Raw genomic sequence first — 18730 nt, 5'->3', positions numbered from 1 at the left:
TAGATATATACAGAAAAGTGAGTTCAGTGTGATGAACAAATCAATGACATTGAATATACATTTTCAATATTGATGACTTCTTTGGGTACTTGAGAATGTTTTGTGCACTACTTATTAACTGGAGTAGTGTTGGTCTATGGACTATTGACAATATTGCCGCCGCAATGCGCAAACTAGGTATAGCTTCAAAACTTTTGTTTATGCCAGAGTTACTTGGATTGTTCCTATGCCAATTGTTTTTTACTGAAATATAGGTTTGCCATACTCTTAAAAAATTGCTGCTTGCTTCTACTCTTCATATCTATGTAACATGCATAATGTCCCATCATATTTTTGCATCTTATGAGTATCATCTCATGAAATCTTACATCTGGAATCTGCTCTAATTATAATTATCTAGGCAAAATGATTGCCCTCGATTTTGATGTTACTGGCAAGGTATATTGTGCTATTACAGTATGACACAAGACACTTGATGACGAGTCGTAAGTCAGGAGAAAGTGGGGTGTTGGCGTTTTCATTATGCCACAATCGCTTTTCAATAAGACACGCAAATTATCCACACTTTTATATATCAAGGCAATGCACACAGACTTGGTACAGCGTTCCAATGAGTAACTCAACCTTGCAATTATTCCAACATCAAAATACCGTATGTTCAACGATACACAAGATAAGACAACTGAGACCAGTTAATGTATAGAAGACTACCGCTATTACCGTTAAGTTCTCTTTGGTCCCCGATTATAATCACTGCTGCTGGGACATGAGGAAAAATGCATTCAGTTTTCAAGTATTTAGTGGCATGGCACATTCTGATTGCTTTATCACGAACAAAAGACTTGGTCTATCATAACACATATCACCATTCTTTTCTCTAGTTTCTGGTGACTCGTGCGACCATCTCTTCTACGATCCTACGGATGACTGGTCAGAAGTCGTAGGATCTGGCAAACCGGAAAATGCACCGGCAAACAGCCAATCTACATCCAAGTTAGTTGTTGCAGCTGTTACAACTCCCAAGTGTAATTGTCCTAATGGTGCCATGTTTTTGTATCCAGGAGATTCTCTCGAAAGTCTAGAAGAATATCGTCCGTTCTTTTAGCTCAATCGTCCTCCGCTTTGCGAGAATCTATACAGCAATACGAGACCTTGCAATGTCAAAATAAAGAATCTGTCAAATCGCTGTGTAGATCGTAAGTATATTCAGTATTGCGCAGTGATAATAGGTACTTGGTATTAATGTACTGTAAACCGGGGTGACTTTGAGGTTAAGGTTCACATTTTACACAAGTACCACAAGTAGTCTCAATAAAAGGGGGATTTATTTCAGTACCAGATAAACTTGACCCAACATTGATGAATTAATGGCGAAGGTCAATTTCATCAAAATTGATGGTTATTAAAATTCTTACAACCAAACATAGATAGCATTTTAGTCACAGATTCAAAACTTGGCAGCAGATACCTGTAAGCAGGCGCATAGCTCCCCCCTTTTATTTCAACCCCCCTTATTTTTGCCGGGCTACGCGCCTGCCTGTAAGTAATCTTAATCCATGGCAAAAATCTCGGCGGGCTTCTCCTTGAATCAATACAAGAAATGATGACGTCCAAAGTTACCCCCTAATATTTTATCAGAACAGGGTAACTTCAGACAGTGGTAAAGGTGATATTTAAAGCTCTGGAAAGTGGATGCTTCATCTGTGTCGAAGTGTATCGTCAACCAATTCATTATGACCCGCCTGATGGCTTCTAAAAATGGAATGAGAAGGTCAATGAATTGCGAGTTATAGTTATAGTTTTAACTCTCAAGTCAAGTCGAGTCATTTTCAGTTCCAACCGAGTCAAGTCCGAGTCCAAGTCATAGCGTTCACTGTTCAGTTGTGAGTTCAATCCTGTTCAACCCACTTTTTCAACTCTGCACAAGTGATATAGAATATCTCGCATTCATAATGTCAACGGATTATTCATAATTTTCCTCAGTCCTAACAGTTTCTGGCCCTATTTTCCAAGTATTAGGACTGATAGACGAGATACCAGTAATGCGGTGACTTTATTATATTTACTGTATTTAATATATAATGAATATTTAATATTATATTTACTATTCTTCGAAGTTACAATGAAATGTATGTTTTGGTCATTCTATTCTCGAGTCATATGACTTGGTTCGGGCCGTGTACAATGACTCGAGTCGATACGCAAATTGACTCATGTTGAGTAATCCTATGCATTCGAAGTAATGACTTTAGTCAAGTCTGGTCATCAAAAAATTGTTACTCCAGTCGTTACAACCCTTGTCATTTGCTATTACTCATTTTGTCGTTTGGTGTTGACTCTTTTAATATCATACTTTCTAGTTTGTTGACGTCTGAATCATTCGCTCGGTATGAACCAGTTTCATCCGCTATCGACTTGTTGCTATCTGAGCTGAATGAAATCGTCAACTGCTGCGAAAGCTTGAGTGAAGGCTTTCATGAGAAAATGAATGCTACAGGTTTGTTTCTAAGACGTTATATATTTTTGTCCTTGATGTTTTTGCGGTGATACACCTACTTATGAATACGAGACGTGCGTATGCATACCATGAGTGCAAAATGTGCATATGCTGCTGGACATGGAAGGTGCAGATATAGCCGTGTACGCCGTTCTGTCTTGAACTACGGTACCTGTTTTCTCCCGCGAATGCAATTTTTTACAAATGTCTGATTTTTAACATTTTCAGATTTCTGATTTTGGAAATTTAGGCGACTGGCTTGTCAAACACCAGGCTTGTAACCAAGTCACAAGGCTCCGAGTCACAAGTCAATCTCACTTTTATCGTTTTGACTCGAGTCAAGTCGAGTCATTTTCAATTCGCCTCTGAGTAATGGTATTATGACTTGAGTCCGAGTCCAAGTCATTGTGATGATTGCTCAGTTTCGCGTTAAAGTCTTGTTGAACCCACTTTTTATAACTCTGTTTGAGGATATTAAGTGGTTCGCATTTATAATATATTTATTTCCCTCACTTTTAGCAGTTTATGGTTGCATTTTCAAGTACCAGTGCCAATAGACGAAATCTCAAAGTATGGTTACATTACTGTTCTTCGAAATTACCATAAAACGTCGGTCTTGGCCGTTTGAGTCTCGAGTCATGCGCAATGACTCGAGTCCAAGTCAAGTCGTCAGAAAATCATGACTCGAGTCATTTCAACCCTGTAAAATACCAATAATATACATGCCTAGTTTCTAGTCATCATTTTGCGATTTTTAGATGCTCATCGGGAAACATCCAATAAAATGGCTATTCAAGCAACGCTACATCTTCATGGTTGTTTGATACACGCGACCTCTTTGCATGGATCCGTGGACTATCGCAGCCAACCGCGATTGCATAAATTGATGAATAAAATTATGGACACAGTTCATCACTTGAAGGGTGAACTGATAAAACTCATGCAGGTTTGTGTGTGTTTGTAGCATATCTATTAGTGAGCCTTTTATTGAACAAGTTCTGGCTTATAGTGTCCAATACGGTCATGACTTTTTTTTCTAATTTTTTTGACCCAATTCCAACCTTAAGAGAGGAGAAAGTTTTGGATTTATTAACTAAAAATATTAATGATCCTTTTCAAACTTTACTGGCTACCCCATGAATTTTTTATATAATATATTACATTATATTATACTGTATAATGTAGTAGATTCCCGTCCGCTAAACACTGCGTATTGACTGGTTTTGACGTAATCACATTTATCTCCAGTGCGTATTTCTTCTGTCCACTTGATCTGTTTTTGTGGCGCAGTATCACGTTCGCTTATTCGTTATTGTCAGATGGTCTGTATATTCTACTAACTGGAATTGCTTCTATTGAAGGGTCTCGAAGAAGGAATCACCAACGTCGTCAATGAATCATCGGGAAAAATTCGACTAGACGTTGCTAATGTTTCCAAATACATCGGGGCAGCGAGTGTTGCGCTTGGCGCCAAAGTTGATATACTCAACGAAGAAAATCAGCATAAAGTCAGTTCTTGTGATCAAATGTAAATGAACTTGAAGCAAGACCGATTTCTTGATAACATAGCTGAGTTCCCGGATCAAAAGTGCGTTCGTTCAAGGCGCAAACTCTCTTCTGCGAAAAGAAATGGCGGACGGGATTTCGAAAGTCGGGAACTTACTGCTACGTGTAAGTATTGTTGCCGAGATGATAGAATATATTCACGAGGGTTGTTCGAAAATATTTTTTTAACGGATTCCCGGGATTCACTGATCGAATTGTTAGGTTACCTAAAAAGAACGCTGCAAACCATTATTAATGGAAAATCCCAATTACTTTGCTTCTACGGACTGGAATTGTGTCAAGTTTTTTTGCTTCGTTTCTTTAGACAACTCAACACAACGGCTCCCAACCTTTTTCGACTCATCGCCCCCTTATCAAGCTCGGCACAAATTTTTGCCCCCCTTATTCACGGATCCGAAAAACGGGGCATATCGACGGGAAATTTATCCTGCGTACTCTGATCGCTGGTGAATTGACTGAAAAAGAAAGTTCATTTTTCGGAGTAGGTGCTCGGAAAACCCGTTTCTGCGCCTACTTTTCATTGAGTTGACATTTTTTCAGTTAACTTTTGCTTCATATATAAAATAAGCCATCTTCACAAGCATTTTTTGGCCGTGTTAATTAAATATATCGCACTGGACATTGTAACATTTTCGCCCCCACCCCACTCTCCAACTTTGGCATTTTTGCCCCCTTGTTCCTCAAAATCGCCCCCTGGTCTGCGATATCGCCCACGTTGAGAACTACAGGCTCAACAAATTCATGGGGTTGACAGTAAAATTAGAAAAATTTTAAATTTGTTAGGATAAATGCAAAAATTTAAAAATTTCTCTTGGCTCATAAAGGCTTCTACTGGTTGAAATTGAGCTAAATTTGGTTTGCAGCGTTTTTTTAGGCAACATGAAATGTAATCAGTGAATCCCCGGAATATTTCTTGAATAAATCGGAAATTTTTCACTATAATAACTAGGGCTGGGCAAAATCGAGTACCTGAGTGATTCGATTCTGAATCACGTAATATGCTTCGAGTCGATTCGAGTAATCGAGTATCACTCTTTATGACGTCATAACATAATGCAATACGTCAAAGTCCAAATATGTACCGTTTATGCCACCACAAAGCATATAATGCCTGCTATCCATCTCATAAATATTACATTGGTATTTTTTCGACAATACCGATTTCATTCCACTATGTGCCAATGTTGTGGGATAATCATGACTTCGGAAATTGGCTACGTCCAGTGACGTTTGTAGCTTTGTATTATATGTTTCGTATGCTACGATACTGCCAATTAAGTTTTCAAGGCTTCAACAGTGAAAATTAGTATCAAAACTATAATTCTCGTTGATATATTAACTTTCAGTGGCGAGAAGCGTATGATTTCAGTACTCGAGAAAATCGCCTTTTACTACTCGACTCGAATCATTAAAATTAATACTCGATTCAGATTCGAGCACTCGAATCATTGTGCCCAGCCCTAATAATAACTTCACTTCCACAGGTTGTAATTGAGTTAAAATTGGTGTACAGCTTTTTTACAAGAAACCTAAAAAATTTTCAAGTAGCTAGTAAAATTTGAAAAATAAAGTTATTTTTGAACAGCCCTATTGTACAACCGATAGAGGTTCTGAGAGTGAAAGGTAATTTGCTATGAATATTGCGTAGCGCAATTTTTTTTTTAAATTTCAAAAAGAACAGGACCTACACTTTCTACCCGAGAATGTTGGAAAGTATCTTTCGTTGTACTACAATAGATTTTAATTATTTCTACCATAATATGTGATGTAACAACTGGAATTCTTCATTTGGCGATATTTCGTTAAAATCAAGTTTTCTCATAAAAATGTTTGTCAGTTTTTGAGTCAAAAAAGTTTTTTCAGGCCGAACTACTTCGTAAGGACCGACAGTTCGAACCAGAAATGAAGATAAGTAGGCTAGTGCAATTCAAACATGTGGGAAAACACCTAATTTGCATACGTTAGGTCAAAATTTGATCAAAATAGAGTTTTTTTGGTCAAGAAATGTCAAGTTTTTGATATTTTAGGTCAAAAGCTCCCCTTTTTTAGGTAAAAAAGAATTGCCCGAATAATGAGTATATTTTCTACTACGTACTCTTAACATATTTGCCTACCATAAATGTTTCGAGCATTTTCTCTTTAACTTCCAATGACCATTTAGACTTTTCTATAATCCCATCATTTTTGCATATTTTTAATACCTTGAAAATGCTTCATTTTACAGGGTAACGAAAATGATCAATCAACGGCAGTGCTGCAATCATCACTCTCACTTTTAGAATGCTGTAAAGAATTGCAGGTAAACTCGAGCACAATAAGCAATATTGATGTTTAAAAATCTTTTTTTTTTCAAATTTCATAGATTACCACAGGATATTGTGAGATGGTTAACTTTGACCAGTAAAGCGAATTTATTACAATTTGAGATTTTATCCATCTGATAAAACAGTAGCAAGTTGGTTTAGAACAGGGGTGGGCAACCGGCGGCCATAGAGGGTAATTTGTGCGGGCGTCGTCACATAATTCAATTAATATGTGTTGGCGGCCGTCGACGAGCAAATTGAAATTACAAATTCACTCCCGAATTTTTGAGAGATGTTCATTAATCTTAAAATTTTCCTCGCGCTCGGCACGATTCGATACGACTTCATTTTTCGATTTTAATAGAGCTCTCTGCAATCCGAATCGGAATTGTGTGCTTCTCACTAAAGAGATTTGTTTCTGGTAAATTCATCGATTCCAATATATTTCAACTATACCGAAAAAACTGAAGGGGGTATAAATATAACAGCATGAAACAAAGTGACTAATAACAATTGGCCCACCCGAAGATGCATGTCATTCGTAACTTGCCCTAAATTTTCGAAAGCATTCCCTCATTCAACTCTGCCGGATGAATATTTGATTTGTCATACCTACTATTAATGACGGAAACCGTTGTGAATCTGAAAAATTTTCGCGCTTGCCGCTACCATAACCAATCTCAGTATCTATTCCTGACATTACAACTCACCATTTCGGCGCGTATGATAAGCCGATATGAAAAGTAGAATAGTCCGAAGTTCACCAGAAATGGACATGGACAGTTTCACATCGGTATTTTGCACCCAGTTCAGAATTACTTGTAGGTTTCGCATCCCATTGAGGTTGTGTTTTACAGTTTTGAAAAGTCAAGGATAAATTTTTAGAAAAACAAGCCTGTGCCAGCCTGTTACTATCCCTAATTAGCAGTCACTCATCACTGTCAGTCGCCTTGTCACATACCTATCATGCATTGTGAGCTCTTGTTTCTCTGATGAGAACTTGCAATTTAATACTGAAAATAGATTATGTCGACTTTGCGTAATATTTTCTGCTAAGAATAATGCAGCTGTATCTTCACACACTTTCCCATCGTCTCCCACTCTCACAGGATCAAGTCAACTCTTAAGATTACTGTAACCTGGTTGTAGATTTTGATCACATTCCCCTTTCAGATAATTATTCTCTTTGATAGGGCCACATTGTAGTGATCGTATTTGTTGAGTTTTTGAAATGACATAAAACTCGAGTCTAATAGAGTTAATGTCCTTAGCACTTACTGGCAATGATGGAACACTCAGTAATGCAATATTTCTTATTTAAAAAGGCGCAGGTCGATGACACATTGGTTAAAGAGGCTCTCAATGAAAGAATCAGTGAAGAAATAGTGAGTAACTTAGGAAGCTTATTTTGTGTTAGATAGTTGCAGACATATCTCAAGCCAGAGAAATGTCGGTCAGGTGGCTCAATCAGTCAAGTGAGAAATGATATTTTAGGAAGTGCGCTCAGATCTTTTAGTTTGCTCCCTGACCAAGCTCCATTCAAAGTGCCATTTTTTGCATCTCATGAGCCATAATTCAAGTTTTGATCAATTTAATAATCAGAATTTGTATAGGTTCGTAGCATGAACGTAGACAGGCGAGGTAAAAGGGTGGTGTTTGAAGATAGAGATGGGTGTTGCTGAAGAATTCCCAATTTAGAAAGGTAGTATAGATGTAATATGGTTAATTACATTCGTCAATAACACTAATACAGAGGTCAGACAAGCTTTCTCGTGTTGATGAACTTTCTCATATGATTTTCGCATGATATGATAAGAATTTGAATGGAAACAAAGATTTTATTTTGTTTACATATCAAATCATCAACTAGTCTGGCAGCAGGATATGTCACCTATACAAGACCACGTCATATTACATCATCGCTGGAGATTTCAATCGCTCCATTTCCCGTACAAATAATGCTCAACCTCTGAGATCACGTCCAGTTTTCTGACTGATTGAGTTACTTGTTCGTATATTTCATGAAAAATATTTAAAAAGTCACCGTACTTGTCAGTCCAAAACGGTGCTCCCCAACGTGGGGCAAAATACCAAATAGGATAAGGGGGTGAAAATATTTGAACTTTCAGTGATATATATTTAATTAACGTGACCAAAAATACACAAGAAGACGGCTTACTCTGCATATGACCTATAAAAAGGTCAACCCAATAGAAAGTATCGGTGGAAACCGGTATCCGAGCACAGTCTCAGCAAAATTACCTTTTATTTAGTCAATTCACCAGCGATCTGAGTTGGTGAATAAATTTCGCGTTTATATGTTCTCTTCTGCGGATTCGTAAATACAGGGGTCGAAAATTTTTGTTGAGCTTGATCAGGGGGCGATGAGTAGAAAAAGGTTGGGAACCACTGGTCTAAACGCGATAGCGTGTTCGGATTGCTGAGAAATCACGTGATCTGCGGATACTGTTATTCGGAGCCATAATGTTCTGATAAATACACCTCAGTGTTGGGATCAAGTCACTACCTTCGAGTCACGAGTCATTTCGAGTCATTGCACATTTTGACTCGAGTCAAGTCAAGTCAATCGATTTTCAAAGGTGACTCGAGTCAAGTCAAGTCACTTGATTTTTAGAGGTGACTCGAGTCAAGTCGAGTCAAGTCAAGTCAAGTCACGAGTCAAGTCAAAATTCAAGTCAAGTTGCCTTTTCGAAGTACGAGGCATGATTACGTCATTGCATTTTGCTAGCAGTCTGAAATACAGATTGAGTGGTCATTGATTTTGAATCAACGAACGAATATAGAGTTGAATATACACACAAGAAGGCGCTGTATCGTAAGTAATTGCATAGCCTCAGTCATATTCACCAGCCAAAATAGAGAAAAGAATTGATAAGATGCAATACATTACCCATTTACAAATTGATATGATACAATTAGAGCCTGCGCCAATGGTTGAGGACTCTATAAACTATATTCATGTTCAATTTCAATAAAACAAGAGGTTTCGTGAAGGTAAGAGCAGAGAACAGAAATATACATTTTGCTCTAAAATTACTTTACTATACTAGTTTACGACAACGTATGCTGTAAGCTTCGGTCACTTCGTTCGCGGTCAATTTATTTGTTAGAAAACAATGGAGGCTCAGTAAAACGCACCATCATTGAATGATTGGTCGCTCTCACGGTTACACCAGCGTTTTGCGAACAATCCGACCATATGCAAGATACAGTGATTTTTATCGACACCGATTACTTTATGACTTGAAATTGACTCGTGAATTTTGCTTCGAGTCACGAGTCAATGCACATTTCTGATACGCCGAGTCAAGTCAAGTCAAGTCATTTTAGCAAAGTGACTCGAGTCAAGTCAAGTCATACGAAAAAAGTCACTCGAGTCTGACTCGAGTCAAGTCATGACTCGAGTTATCCCAACACTGATACACCTTCCTTCTTCAGCAATATCTTCACGATGCATCTCTACTTCTACCGGAAAGTGAAGACGACCCTGCGTATTATAAAAATGCTTTTCTCAGAATCCAGAACATGGTTTGTCCTGTGCACGGTCTTATCGAAACAGTTGGCGATTCTCAAGGTAAGTTTGAGGTGATGAGATATGAAGATAATTGAAGTCGAAGATAAAGTTGACTGATGGATTTGTATAGCTCAGGGGTTGCCAAACTTTTTCCACTGCGTATCCCTTAGAAAGAATGTTGCATATAATGTGCACAATTTAAAGACAAATCCCAACAGACTATGTATTTACACTTTCAAACGTTATTCCACTGCGATAGCTTGACGCTACACCATGACGTCTGTTATTGGGAGTGGAGGCGACAAGCAAAAGACTCCCCAAACAGTTGTTGACACTGCTGGATGCGTCTTTGTCATACTTGACCAGTTCCATATAGCAACAAGATAGCGTAATGGTGGAGCGTCTGGCATCTTGATCGATAGGTCGAGGGTTCCATCTCCGGCCGGGTCAAACAAACGACCTGATTAGTAACAGTGGTATCCATGACCTCCCCGCTTGGCGCTCAGCATTAACAGGATAGCATAAAGTGCAAGACTTAGAAAGTCATGTAAGGCTATATCTGCACCTTCTTTGTCTAGCGGCATATGCGCATCATGCATTGATGGTATGCATATGCACATATCCTGTAAAGGTATATATAACGCAGAGCGAGTGTTTGTTGATGTTATACTTGTGTAATCTGACTCCATTAGGTTACTTGTAGCATTCATTGCGTGTATCTTCCCTTCGACGGACCGGCGTCCCACACCTCAGGGGTTCGTTGGCTCACGTACCACGAAGCCTGTCAAGTGCACACGTATTCGATGATCACACGGACAACTCTTTTTTTCTGTCTCCACGACTTGTAAATTTATTGAATCAACGTTCGACGACGTAATAGCTTCCCGATCATGAATTAAATCGAATATTTATACGTTGTTTTACACGCATATATATATTATAGCCACGACAGATTTTATGCACGAGACATCGTAAGATTTATTTCTTATCTCTATTTCACACGACACATAGATTACTATGTATCACAAATGTCTTATCTGGTTTTCACTTCATGGTATTAGGTAATGTTTCATAAGATGGAATTAGGTAATGTTTCAATTTTCAAATATTAAAATGGCGTTAACAATATATCTCGTTATAGTATATCTTGAATTGGTGTATATGCCGCAAAAAACATCAAGGACAAGAATACGTAATTTCCTTTCGTAAATTAAAGCCTGTTCGTCATTGTACATAAAAAAACACTGAATATTGCCATGGCCGCTCATCAAGTATTCTGCATAAGTAAATGGTACTGAACCTGATAGAAATAATCCGGGTTCTAAAGTAGGCGCTGTAGTAACTCTCATCACCTCGGCAGTAGACACACAGAAATTCACTCCTGATAATGCACATGAGATGAATAGCGTTACATTGTAATGTAAAATTGAATTGATGTTAACCCTCTAATAAACACCGCAAGAAAATTACATTGCTAGCGAACCCCTGAAAATTCTCTCGCATACCATGGTTTGAGAGCCCCTGGTCTACCTGATGTGTTTGCCTAATCTCTAAACATCCCTTCTTTTAGGAGATTGCCGCGACTATGTGGTACGTCTGGAGAAATTTGCCCGAGCAATCGCATCAACGACTTCTCTTGAACTGATTTCTTTAAAGGAATCTTCTCCTCAAGAGTTTGAATCGTCGAGTTGCCAATCACCAGACATGGCGGTAGATCACGAGATTGAAAAGTAATTACTGTACTGGGATATAAACTGGTTCCTATCACTCCTGGATGGCATGCATGTATATTAGGATTGTTCCCAAAAATTTTTTTTTGCGGATTCCTGGGATTCACTGAGTCAAATTTGTTGTGCAGCCTTTTATAGGCAACCTAACAATTTAATCAGTGAATCCCCATAATCTGTAAAAAAGGGTTATTTTTTCAATCCGATATAGAATTTAAACGCATTATGAACGAGTTCGTTGACAATTCATCGTGTCGATTTTGTATTTAAACAAGTTCTGACGCGTTTTCACGTCCAAAGTTATTAGCCTATGTTCCTGGGGTGTGTATCAACTAAGCGATAGCTCATTTGAGCGACAACATTGTGGGTGACACATTTAAAAGTGACGTTGCAATTGTTCGAGTGACAGCTATTTGAGGGACAAAAACTTTTCTTAGGTACAAATAGGCATGTTTTTTTCAAATCACACTATAGCCCATCATTGTCAAACCTGAACTTGAATTATAATGGTCACTCCATGTACGGCATTTCCATTTCTTACTGAAATGAGATGTCACGAATCAAGCTTTTACTTTGTTTCTGACCACAACACATTAGTTATATCATTTGAACCTCCTTCAAACCTTCAACTAGCGTGTGACTTGAAAATGAGGTCCTGCTAGTTTTTGTCAGTCATTTATCTAAACCACCCTTGTGTCATTGGGCGGAATTGAGTTCAAACATTAGATCTTACTGTGTTCACTTATTTGTATATTCATTGATGCTGATTTCTTAATCCTGATAAATATTGATGTGAAACTGTAGCAATTGTTGGTCACCCAGTGTTTCATGCACTCGTTCTGTTGTCACAAATAATGGTGCAATATAAATATCGATCGAGTCATTCGTATCATTGAAGACTTCATCACTCTCATTATGAATATGTTTTTAAAATGAAACTTTCATTTTTTTCGTTGCAGGAAGTATTATGCAACACAAGCTGCTGCTGATCATCTGCTCACAACATTATCAAGATTTCAGAAAATGCCTCCATTACCTTGCCAATAAGCAATGCTTGTTAACCAATGTTATTCATTTTCACCATTATTACTAGATATTGTATTTGTACTTGATATTGTACTCACATGACTGATTTTAGATAGCTTTGAATCATTCTAGGACTGTGGCTCGCTAAAAATACCATATGTCATAATTATTCACACATGCATTGTGGTAGGCTATCTGGTGTGTTCCAAGAAACAATGTTCCTCACCTTAAATCTGACTATTGAAGTTTTGTTACATACCTGCTAATTCAAAGACAGATTCAGAATAGCTTTGAGAGGATGTGTAAACATGAGTAGTTTTAGAAATTGTATATTTGTTAGTCACTTTATCTTAGGGTTCCCTTAGGGTTGCGCTGGTCGTAGAGTCATGATATATAGCTTATAATATGCGGAAACATCATGTTTCTATCTGTCTTAAAAAGGAAGTTTTCTCTGTTGTGAACACAAATCGAGTTGCAGCCAAAAAAACACAAAAATGTGAAGCGGGTAAATGACGGGAGTAACAATGTTACATGTACTGTACAGTGCAGGGGCGAGCAACTTCTCCAGCCGACAGCAATGACTTTTCAAAGCCATTTCTCGCCGACAATGACGAAAACAATGTGGATTTGAGAACACCATGGTATTGTCATACAGACGCCGCCATGTCTGCTTCTCTCTGATCAATCAACACATGGTGCCATCCTTAATTAAGATTTCAAGGCGTTTGATAAGCCCGGTACCCTAAATTTACCAAGACATCAATTCATTAGAGTTGAGTAGGGGAGAGTGGGTAGCTATGGGCCACTGTTGAGGTGTGGGCCACGGCCATATCTGGTGACTGTGACATCACATATGGTTGCCAAGCTCTGTGATTGTTAGAAAAAGGCTTCAAACTCACCCATGTTACTCACAGCCATGAGGCCAGCGGAGTTTTTGACTCAGCTAGAGATAGATAATTTTTGCGGCCTAAAGTAAATTTATTTGAAAATAGGGAATTTGGGTTTGAGTCCACATCTGTGCATGTTTGGATTAGACTTATATATGGTGTGGAAGCTATAGAAATATGCTGTCTATAGAGTATAGTTTAAATCAGTGGTTCTTAACCTTGCCCCCAGCGCCCCCCAGGGGGCGCTGGCGATGTTGAAGGGGGGCGGAAACGCTCAGGGGGCGATATGGGGGGCGCTGGGCTCAGGGGGGCGGTATGGGGGGCGCTGGAGAAAAATGGCTTCGCAGTAGATGATGTGGTGATAGGACATATCCTTAATGAGTATTCAGAGCAAATTAACACCGAAAACTTCGTTACATATAGCCTTCAAAATACATATAGGTTTAATTGTCCATGGGCGCCTAAATGACTGACACCGAATGTTCCTGTCTTGGAAATCTGAACCCCAGAAGACGAATTTCATCTGGCAGGGAAAAATTATATGTCAGTGAAGAAATACCAATCTGAAATCATGTGCGTCTTTTAGTTTAGTACGATTGGGCGACAGGGATATTCCTGTTGGCCGATATCCCCGTTGAGCGATTCCATATTTTTTGATATTGCAGACAGGGGGTCACGAAATAACATCATGCAACGAGGTCATACCAACGGGTTCGCCTGCCCGAATATGTTTAATTATTGGTAACGGGCCCTACAGTTTCCAAGAAACCTCACAATGTTCGCTTTAAGTTTTGATGAGTCTGCGCACACTCAACAACTCACTGCGCTGACCCTTGGGCAACAGTGCGTAACGACTAAAAAAAGGTAATAACTCCGGATTTGTTGTGCGCAACGTAGATTTTCTGTGCGCAGAGACCGTGTCAGCACTGCGCACGTGCGCAGCTTAGAGGGAACATAGCACCTAACTCAGCTCTACCGGTAAATGTGTTTACGTGAGCAGAGAGAGGATAAAAATTGAACTCAATTTACATGCAATTCCCGATGATATTGACCAATGCAATCATTAATTAGTGAAATTTTTAGCACTTCGCGCGACTAGGGGAGAATAGCTCCCTCAGTAAATGTACACCCAATGTAGATACCTAATAGGCTATCAGCAAATAGCGGACAGCCTAATGGGGGTCTGGGAGCGAAATCCCCCGGAAGTTTGGTTTATCACCCGATGGGGTCCAGGACCAACGTTTTATGTTTGGGGAGGGGGGCTGACGAAGTGCTGTTACGGCCCTGGTAACGAATAATTGTACCTGCGGGAACGCCCGAATATGTTTAATTATTAATTACGTGCCCCTTATTTTCCTATACAACAGCTCACTCAGTGCTACTGGTAAATCTGATTACGTGGGCTGAGAGGATAAAAAGTTTATAGCGACTTATAAATGTAATTACCATGCATTATAGCAAATTTTGGTACCTAGGGCGACCAGGCCACACAAACTTTGCTGACCATCAAAATCACGATATGAGGTTCGTGGGAGCGAAGCCCTCAGAAGTTCGGTTTATCACACTATGGGTGCGCAAGGCAATCGTTTTTAGGGGGGTTGACGAAGTGCTGTTACGGCCCTCCCTCTTACTCATTGTCTTTATTACATTCCTTACAATATGAAGTTGAGGGGGGCGCTGGAGCGCGATAATTTTTGAAAGGGGGCGCTGGACGAAAAAAGGTTAAGAACCACTGGTTTAAATGCTTTGTCAATCTCTCGGATCTTGAAATTATGGTAAGAATCCCCAAGATGGAGTGTTTGAGGTATGGGCCTTTTAGCAGGTTGGGGTATGGGCCGGCCCATACCTCAATAGGCTGGGGTGTGGGACAGCATAACATATACCTGAAATCAGTATTTGAATGATCCTATTGAATATATTTATCTCTAGAATACAGAAGGTGTTTGTCTTATCCCTCCCATATACAATCACTTGAAAGTAAATCATGAAACCCATAAAGGCCAGTTTTCAGAATCAGATCTGAGCTTGGCAATATGAAACGTTGAAGCATGGGAGGGAGAGAAGAATACCGTCAGTACAAAATTGGTAGAGCTACATTAACCAGGTATATGGAAAAACAGGGGATGAAAAAGATTTCAAAATCGCTTTCCAATACTGTCTTTAATGACGAGGAGAAAAGTTTGTTGGCTCAGTATGTCATCATATGCTCAAATATGTATCATGGTTTGTTACTCCCGCTTAAAGAAGAGATGGAGCTGTGACATTTTGATTTGATGGGGTAGTTGAGGCGAAAGAAGCATGATTTGATAGTGATTTTCATGTTACATATTTTTAGTTAACTTGTTTCGTTATGCGTTATGGCTTTCAATCAATACGGGAATTGAAAATTGAAATATATGAATTATCCACTTCCAGCCCAGCTTTATATCAGTATATACAAACTGTTGGTAACTGTGACAAGAGTTGAGGTTTGTAGGATATGAATGGCATTTATTGATTCAATACAGACAGCGGCTCATACCTCACTACCCCCGGCCCATACCTCATAGCCTATTTTTTACAAAAATGATGTATTGTTACAAAATTTGATGTCACTTCCAAATACATGGGTATTTTAGCTTAATTTTACCAGTAATAGTTAGCCAGATAACTAATGATCGTCTATACCGAAATTTAGGAATATTAGATCAAGTTTGGCCAAGTTATAGCTTTGTTAGATTTGGAGGCCCATACCTACCCACTCTCCCCTACATCGTAAAGGCCGAAAATGCAAGTCTTCTATACGAACTTACGCGTAAGCTCCACTCTCGCACGCATTCTCGGTAATGGTATAGAACCCCCGCGGTAATGGTTTTCTCGGTATTGGTATAGAACCCCCGCGGCCCTAGTCTGCCGAGATGCCCCACTACTTGCTTACTATAATTATTAGGGTTCTATGCCAATACCGAGAATGGACATTACCGAGAACGGCCAATGCCAAGAATCTAGCTTACTGAGAAGGCGTTGTCGATAAATTTATATCTGAGAATCGTCCCTGAATGTGACAAAGCCGTCATGCACATGCATAACATGCCGGCATTGCATACATTGCATTCTCGGTAATGTTAGGGTTACCATATTTTGGAAATCTGAAAAGAGGAGACTTTTCAAACTTGCGATACCGGAGGAAAATCCTGAAAAAACGGTAGATTTTTCCCACATCGTGGTCGGCTGACTACTAAAAAAAGGTCAGCTTTCCGGTAGTTTTTCTTTCTCATTATCCGTTGGTTGAATAAAAAAAGGTCAGCTTTCCTACTCAGCTCCCGAAATAGCGGCCGGAGCGTTACTTCACTGCTGATTTACTGTATCTCAGTCGAATTTTGCCCTTTATTTAACCAAAATTCTCAAAAACAGGACAAAATCTCAAAAAATACGACATTTGGACGTCCTCCGAGGACACTTTCAAAAAAGTCAAAAAGAGGTCAAATCCTAGGTAATGGACCCATTCTAGGTGGTGTCCCTTCTCTGTAATGGCTTTCTCGGTAGTCGGTACTGGTTTTGTCGGTATTGACCGGATGGCGGGCCACATTATTAACTAAGGCGGGAAATTGTCCGCGGGCATTTCCCCCCCCGTGTTAGTGTGATTTACACAATAACAGCTGAATAAATTAATCTCATTATGTAAAAGCTCACTGGTAAGGGCTGTTTCTCCGTGTAGTTTTAAAACAGGCATGCGGGCGATTCATCTGCATGGACCTTGCGGGCTACCTGGGACCCGTGGGCACCGCATTGATGACTCCTGATCTACAATATGGCTGTAGATTGTGAAAGGAGACCTACAGTGGTCGTCGGACCCCTCGGCTGGGGTGGAAGGATACAGTCGTACTTCGACTACTGCCTTAGTAGCAAATATATGTGAGGCTGTGGCATTCCCAGCCCCTAGGGCTTGATTATTCCTTGAACTATGAAGCGTATAAAGGTCCGTACAAGATTTGCTTGCCGTAAGACGTAACGAGGTGTGTGGGCGGCGCCGTGCGCAAAATCAGTAAAAGAAGATCCATGCTCTTCCTTGATGCATGGCGGGTAGCCATCAGTGGGCCGGGGAGTGCCGTTGACGACGCCCGATTGGTTGATTATGAATACCCAAGCGAGCGACGTCTCAATGAGCAAGAAGAAGAGGCACGTCACGCTTAGACTTTCACCTCATTACCAAATATACGACGTCCGCAATGGCCTCCCAGCCTCGTCTGAGCATGGGTTAGTCTCTGTTGGCAACAGAATGAGGTCTAAAGGAAAATCCGAGACGAGAGATAGCGGGTCCCAGCCTGGAAGATGCAGTAAGGCATCATGTTGTCTGCTCGGCAGGAATTGGAGCAGTGGTTCTCAACCTTTTTGTCTTGACGGACCCCCGCGGACCCCCACAACTTTTTAGTTCAAATTTAGCTCAATTATCGTGCAATCGTCAACTGTCTTTGTGCAAATAAAAACTGTAGGCTTGGTGATAAAAACAGCAACAAAATGAAATGAAAATTATAAGATCTATTCACGTAGAAATTGGGTTGACTTTTAATATTTCAAAGCGAATTCTGCAACTGCATTTCTTCAACTACGCAGTAGTGTCTTGAAAAACCGCGCCTTCGACTTGATATGAACGAGTTCCGAAAATCCATTTCCACAAAATTAGTGGCGGTGAATGTAATAATAACGTGTATCGCTTCCGACGACACATTTGGGCAAGATCGCATCAAATATATGGCACCAAAATTGACAAACAAACTTTTTTAATGAACATATAACGTCAAGCCTGGTCATTTCTATTGCAGCAATTATAGCTTACTGTCTCTGATGATCTGTATAAAAGTACAGCTAACCAATCGTCTTGGTGCTCGGCTATACAATACTTATCTCGAGAAGCTGTTGCCTTGGGTGAAGTTCTTCGTAACAGATATATGCTCAATACAATCGGTTTATTCAAACGTTGATGCAGTAAGTAGCGTATAGAGTCTCAGTCAATAATCCTCTAAAACACTTGTTACAGACACTTATATACGAGTCTCGACTCTCGAGTACTCAAAACAAGAAGTAGTTTCTTATTCGAGACCAATGATATACATACAATGATTGGAAACTCCAGTGAGCTCTGCGTTTGAGCGCGTCGCGAGTCATGCTTCACAACAGGAATGAAATCGATGTAAACAAACGGTTCGCCA

At 39.6% G+C, this 18730-nt stretch overlaps 1 protein-coding gene across 3 annotated transcripts in view; it reads left to right on the top strand.

The window, feature by feature from the left end:
• LOC145439434 (kinesin-like protein KIF14) overlaps nt 1-12886 on the top strand; it is a 41964-nt gene extending 29078 nt beyond the window's left edge. For 2 of the 3 annotated variants that reach the window (XM_080316915.1, XM_080316916.1), the window contains exons 23-33: nt 882-993; nt 1062-1196; nt 2361-2497; nt 3256-3443; nt 3859-4005; nt 4067-4168; nt 6288-6362; nt 7692-7751; nt 9826-9961; nt 11472-11631; nt 12588-12886. In XM_080316915.1, coding sequence (XP_080173041.1) covers nt 882-993; nt 1062-1196; nt 2361-2497; nt 3256-3443; nt 3859-4005; nt 4067-4168; nt 6288-6362; nt 7692-7751; nt 9826-9961; nt 11472-11631; nt 12588-12675 — 1340 coding nt within the window. In that variant the 3' untranslated portion in view covers nt 12676-12886. The remainder of the gene's footprint in view (nt 1-881; nt 994-1061; nt 1197-2360; nt 2498-3255; nt 3444-3858; nt 4006-4066; nt 4169-6287; nt 6363-7691; nt 7752-9825; nt 9962-11471; nt 11632-12587) is intronic. The other variant, XM_080316917.1, reaches the window with a different exon arrangement.
• Nucleotides 12887-18730: the final 5844 nt, after the last annotated feature.

The sequence above is a fragment of the Botryllus schlosseri genome, chromosome 5 (assembly GCF_051294905.1).
Source record: "Botryllus schlosseri isolate E-star chromosome 5, Bs_hap1, whole genome shotgun sequence".
In the NCBI taxonomy this organism is placed as follows: Eukaryota; Metazoa; Chordata; class Ascidiacea; order Stolidobranchia; family Styelidae; genus Botryllus; species Botryllus schlosseri.
Note: the sequence above shows the minus strand (reverse complement) of the source record. Positions and strands in the feature narration are given on the sequence as shown.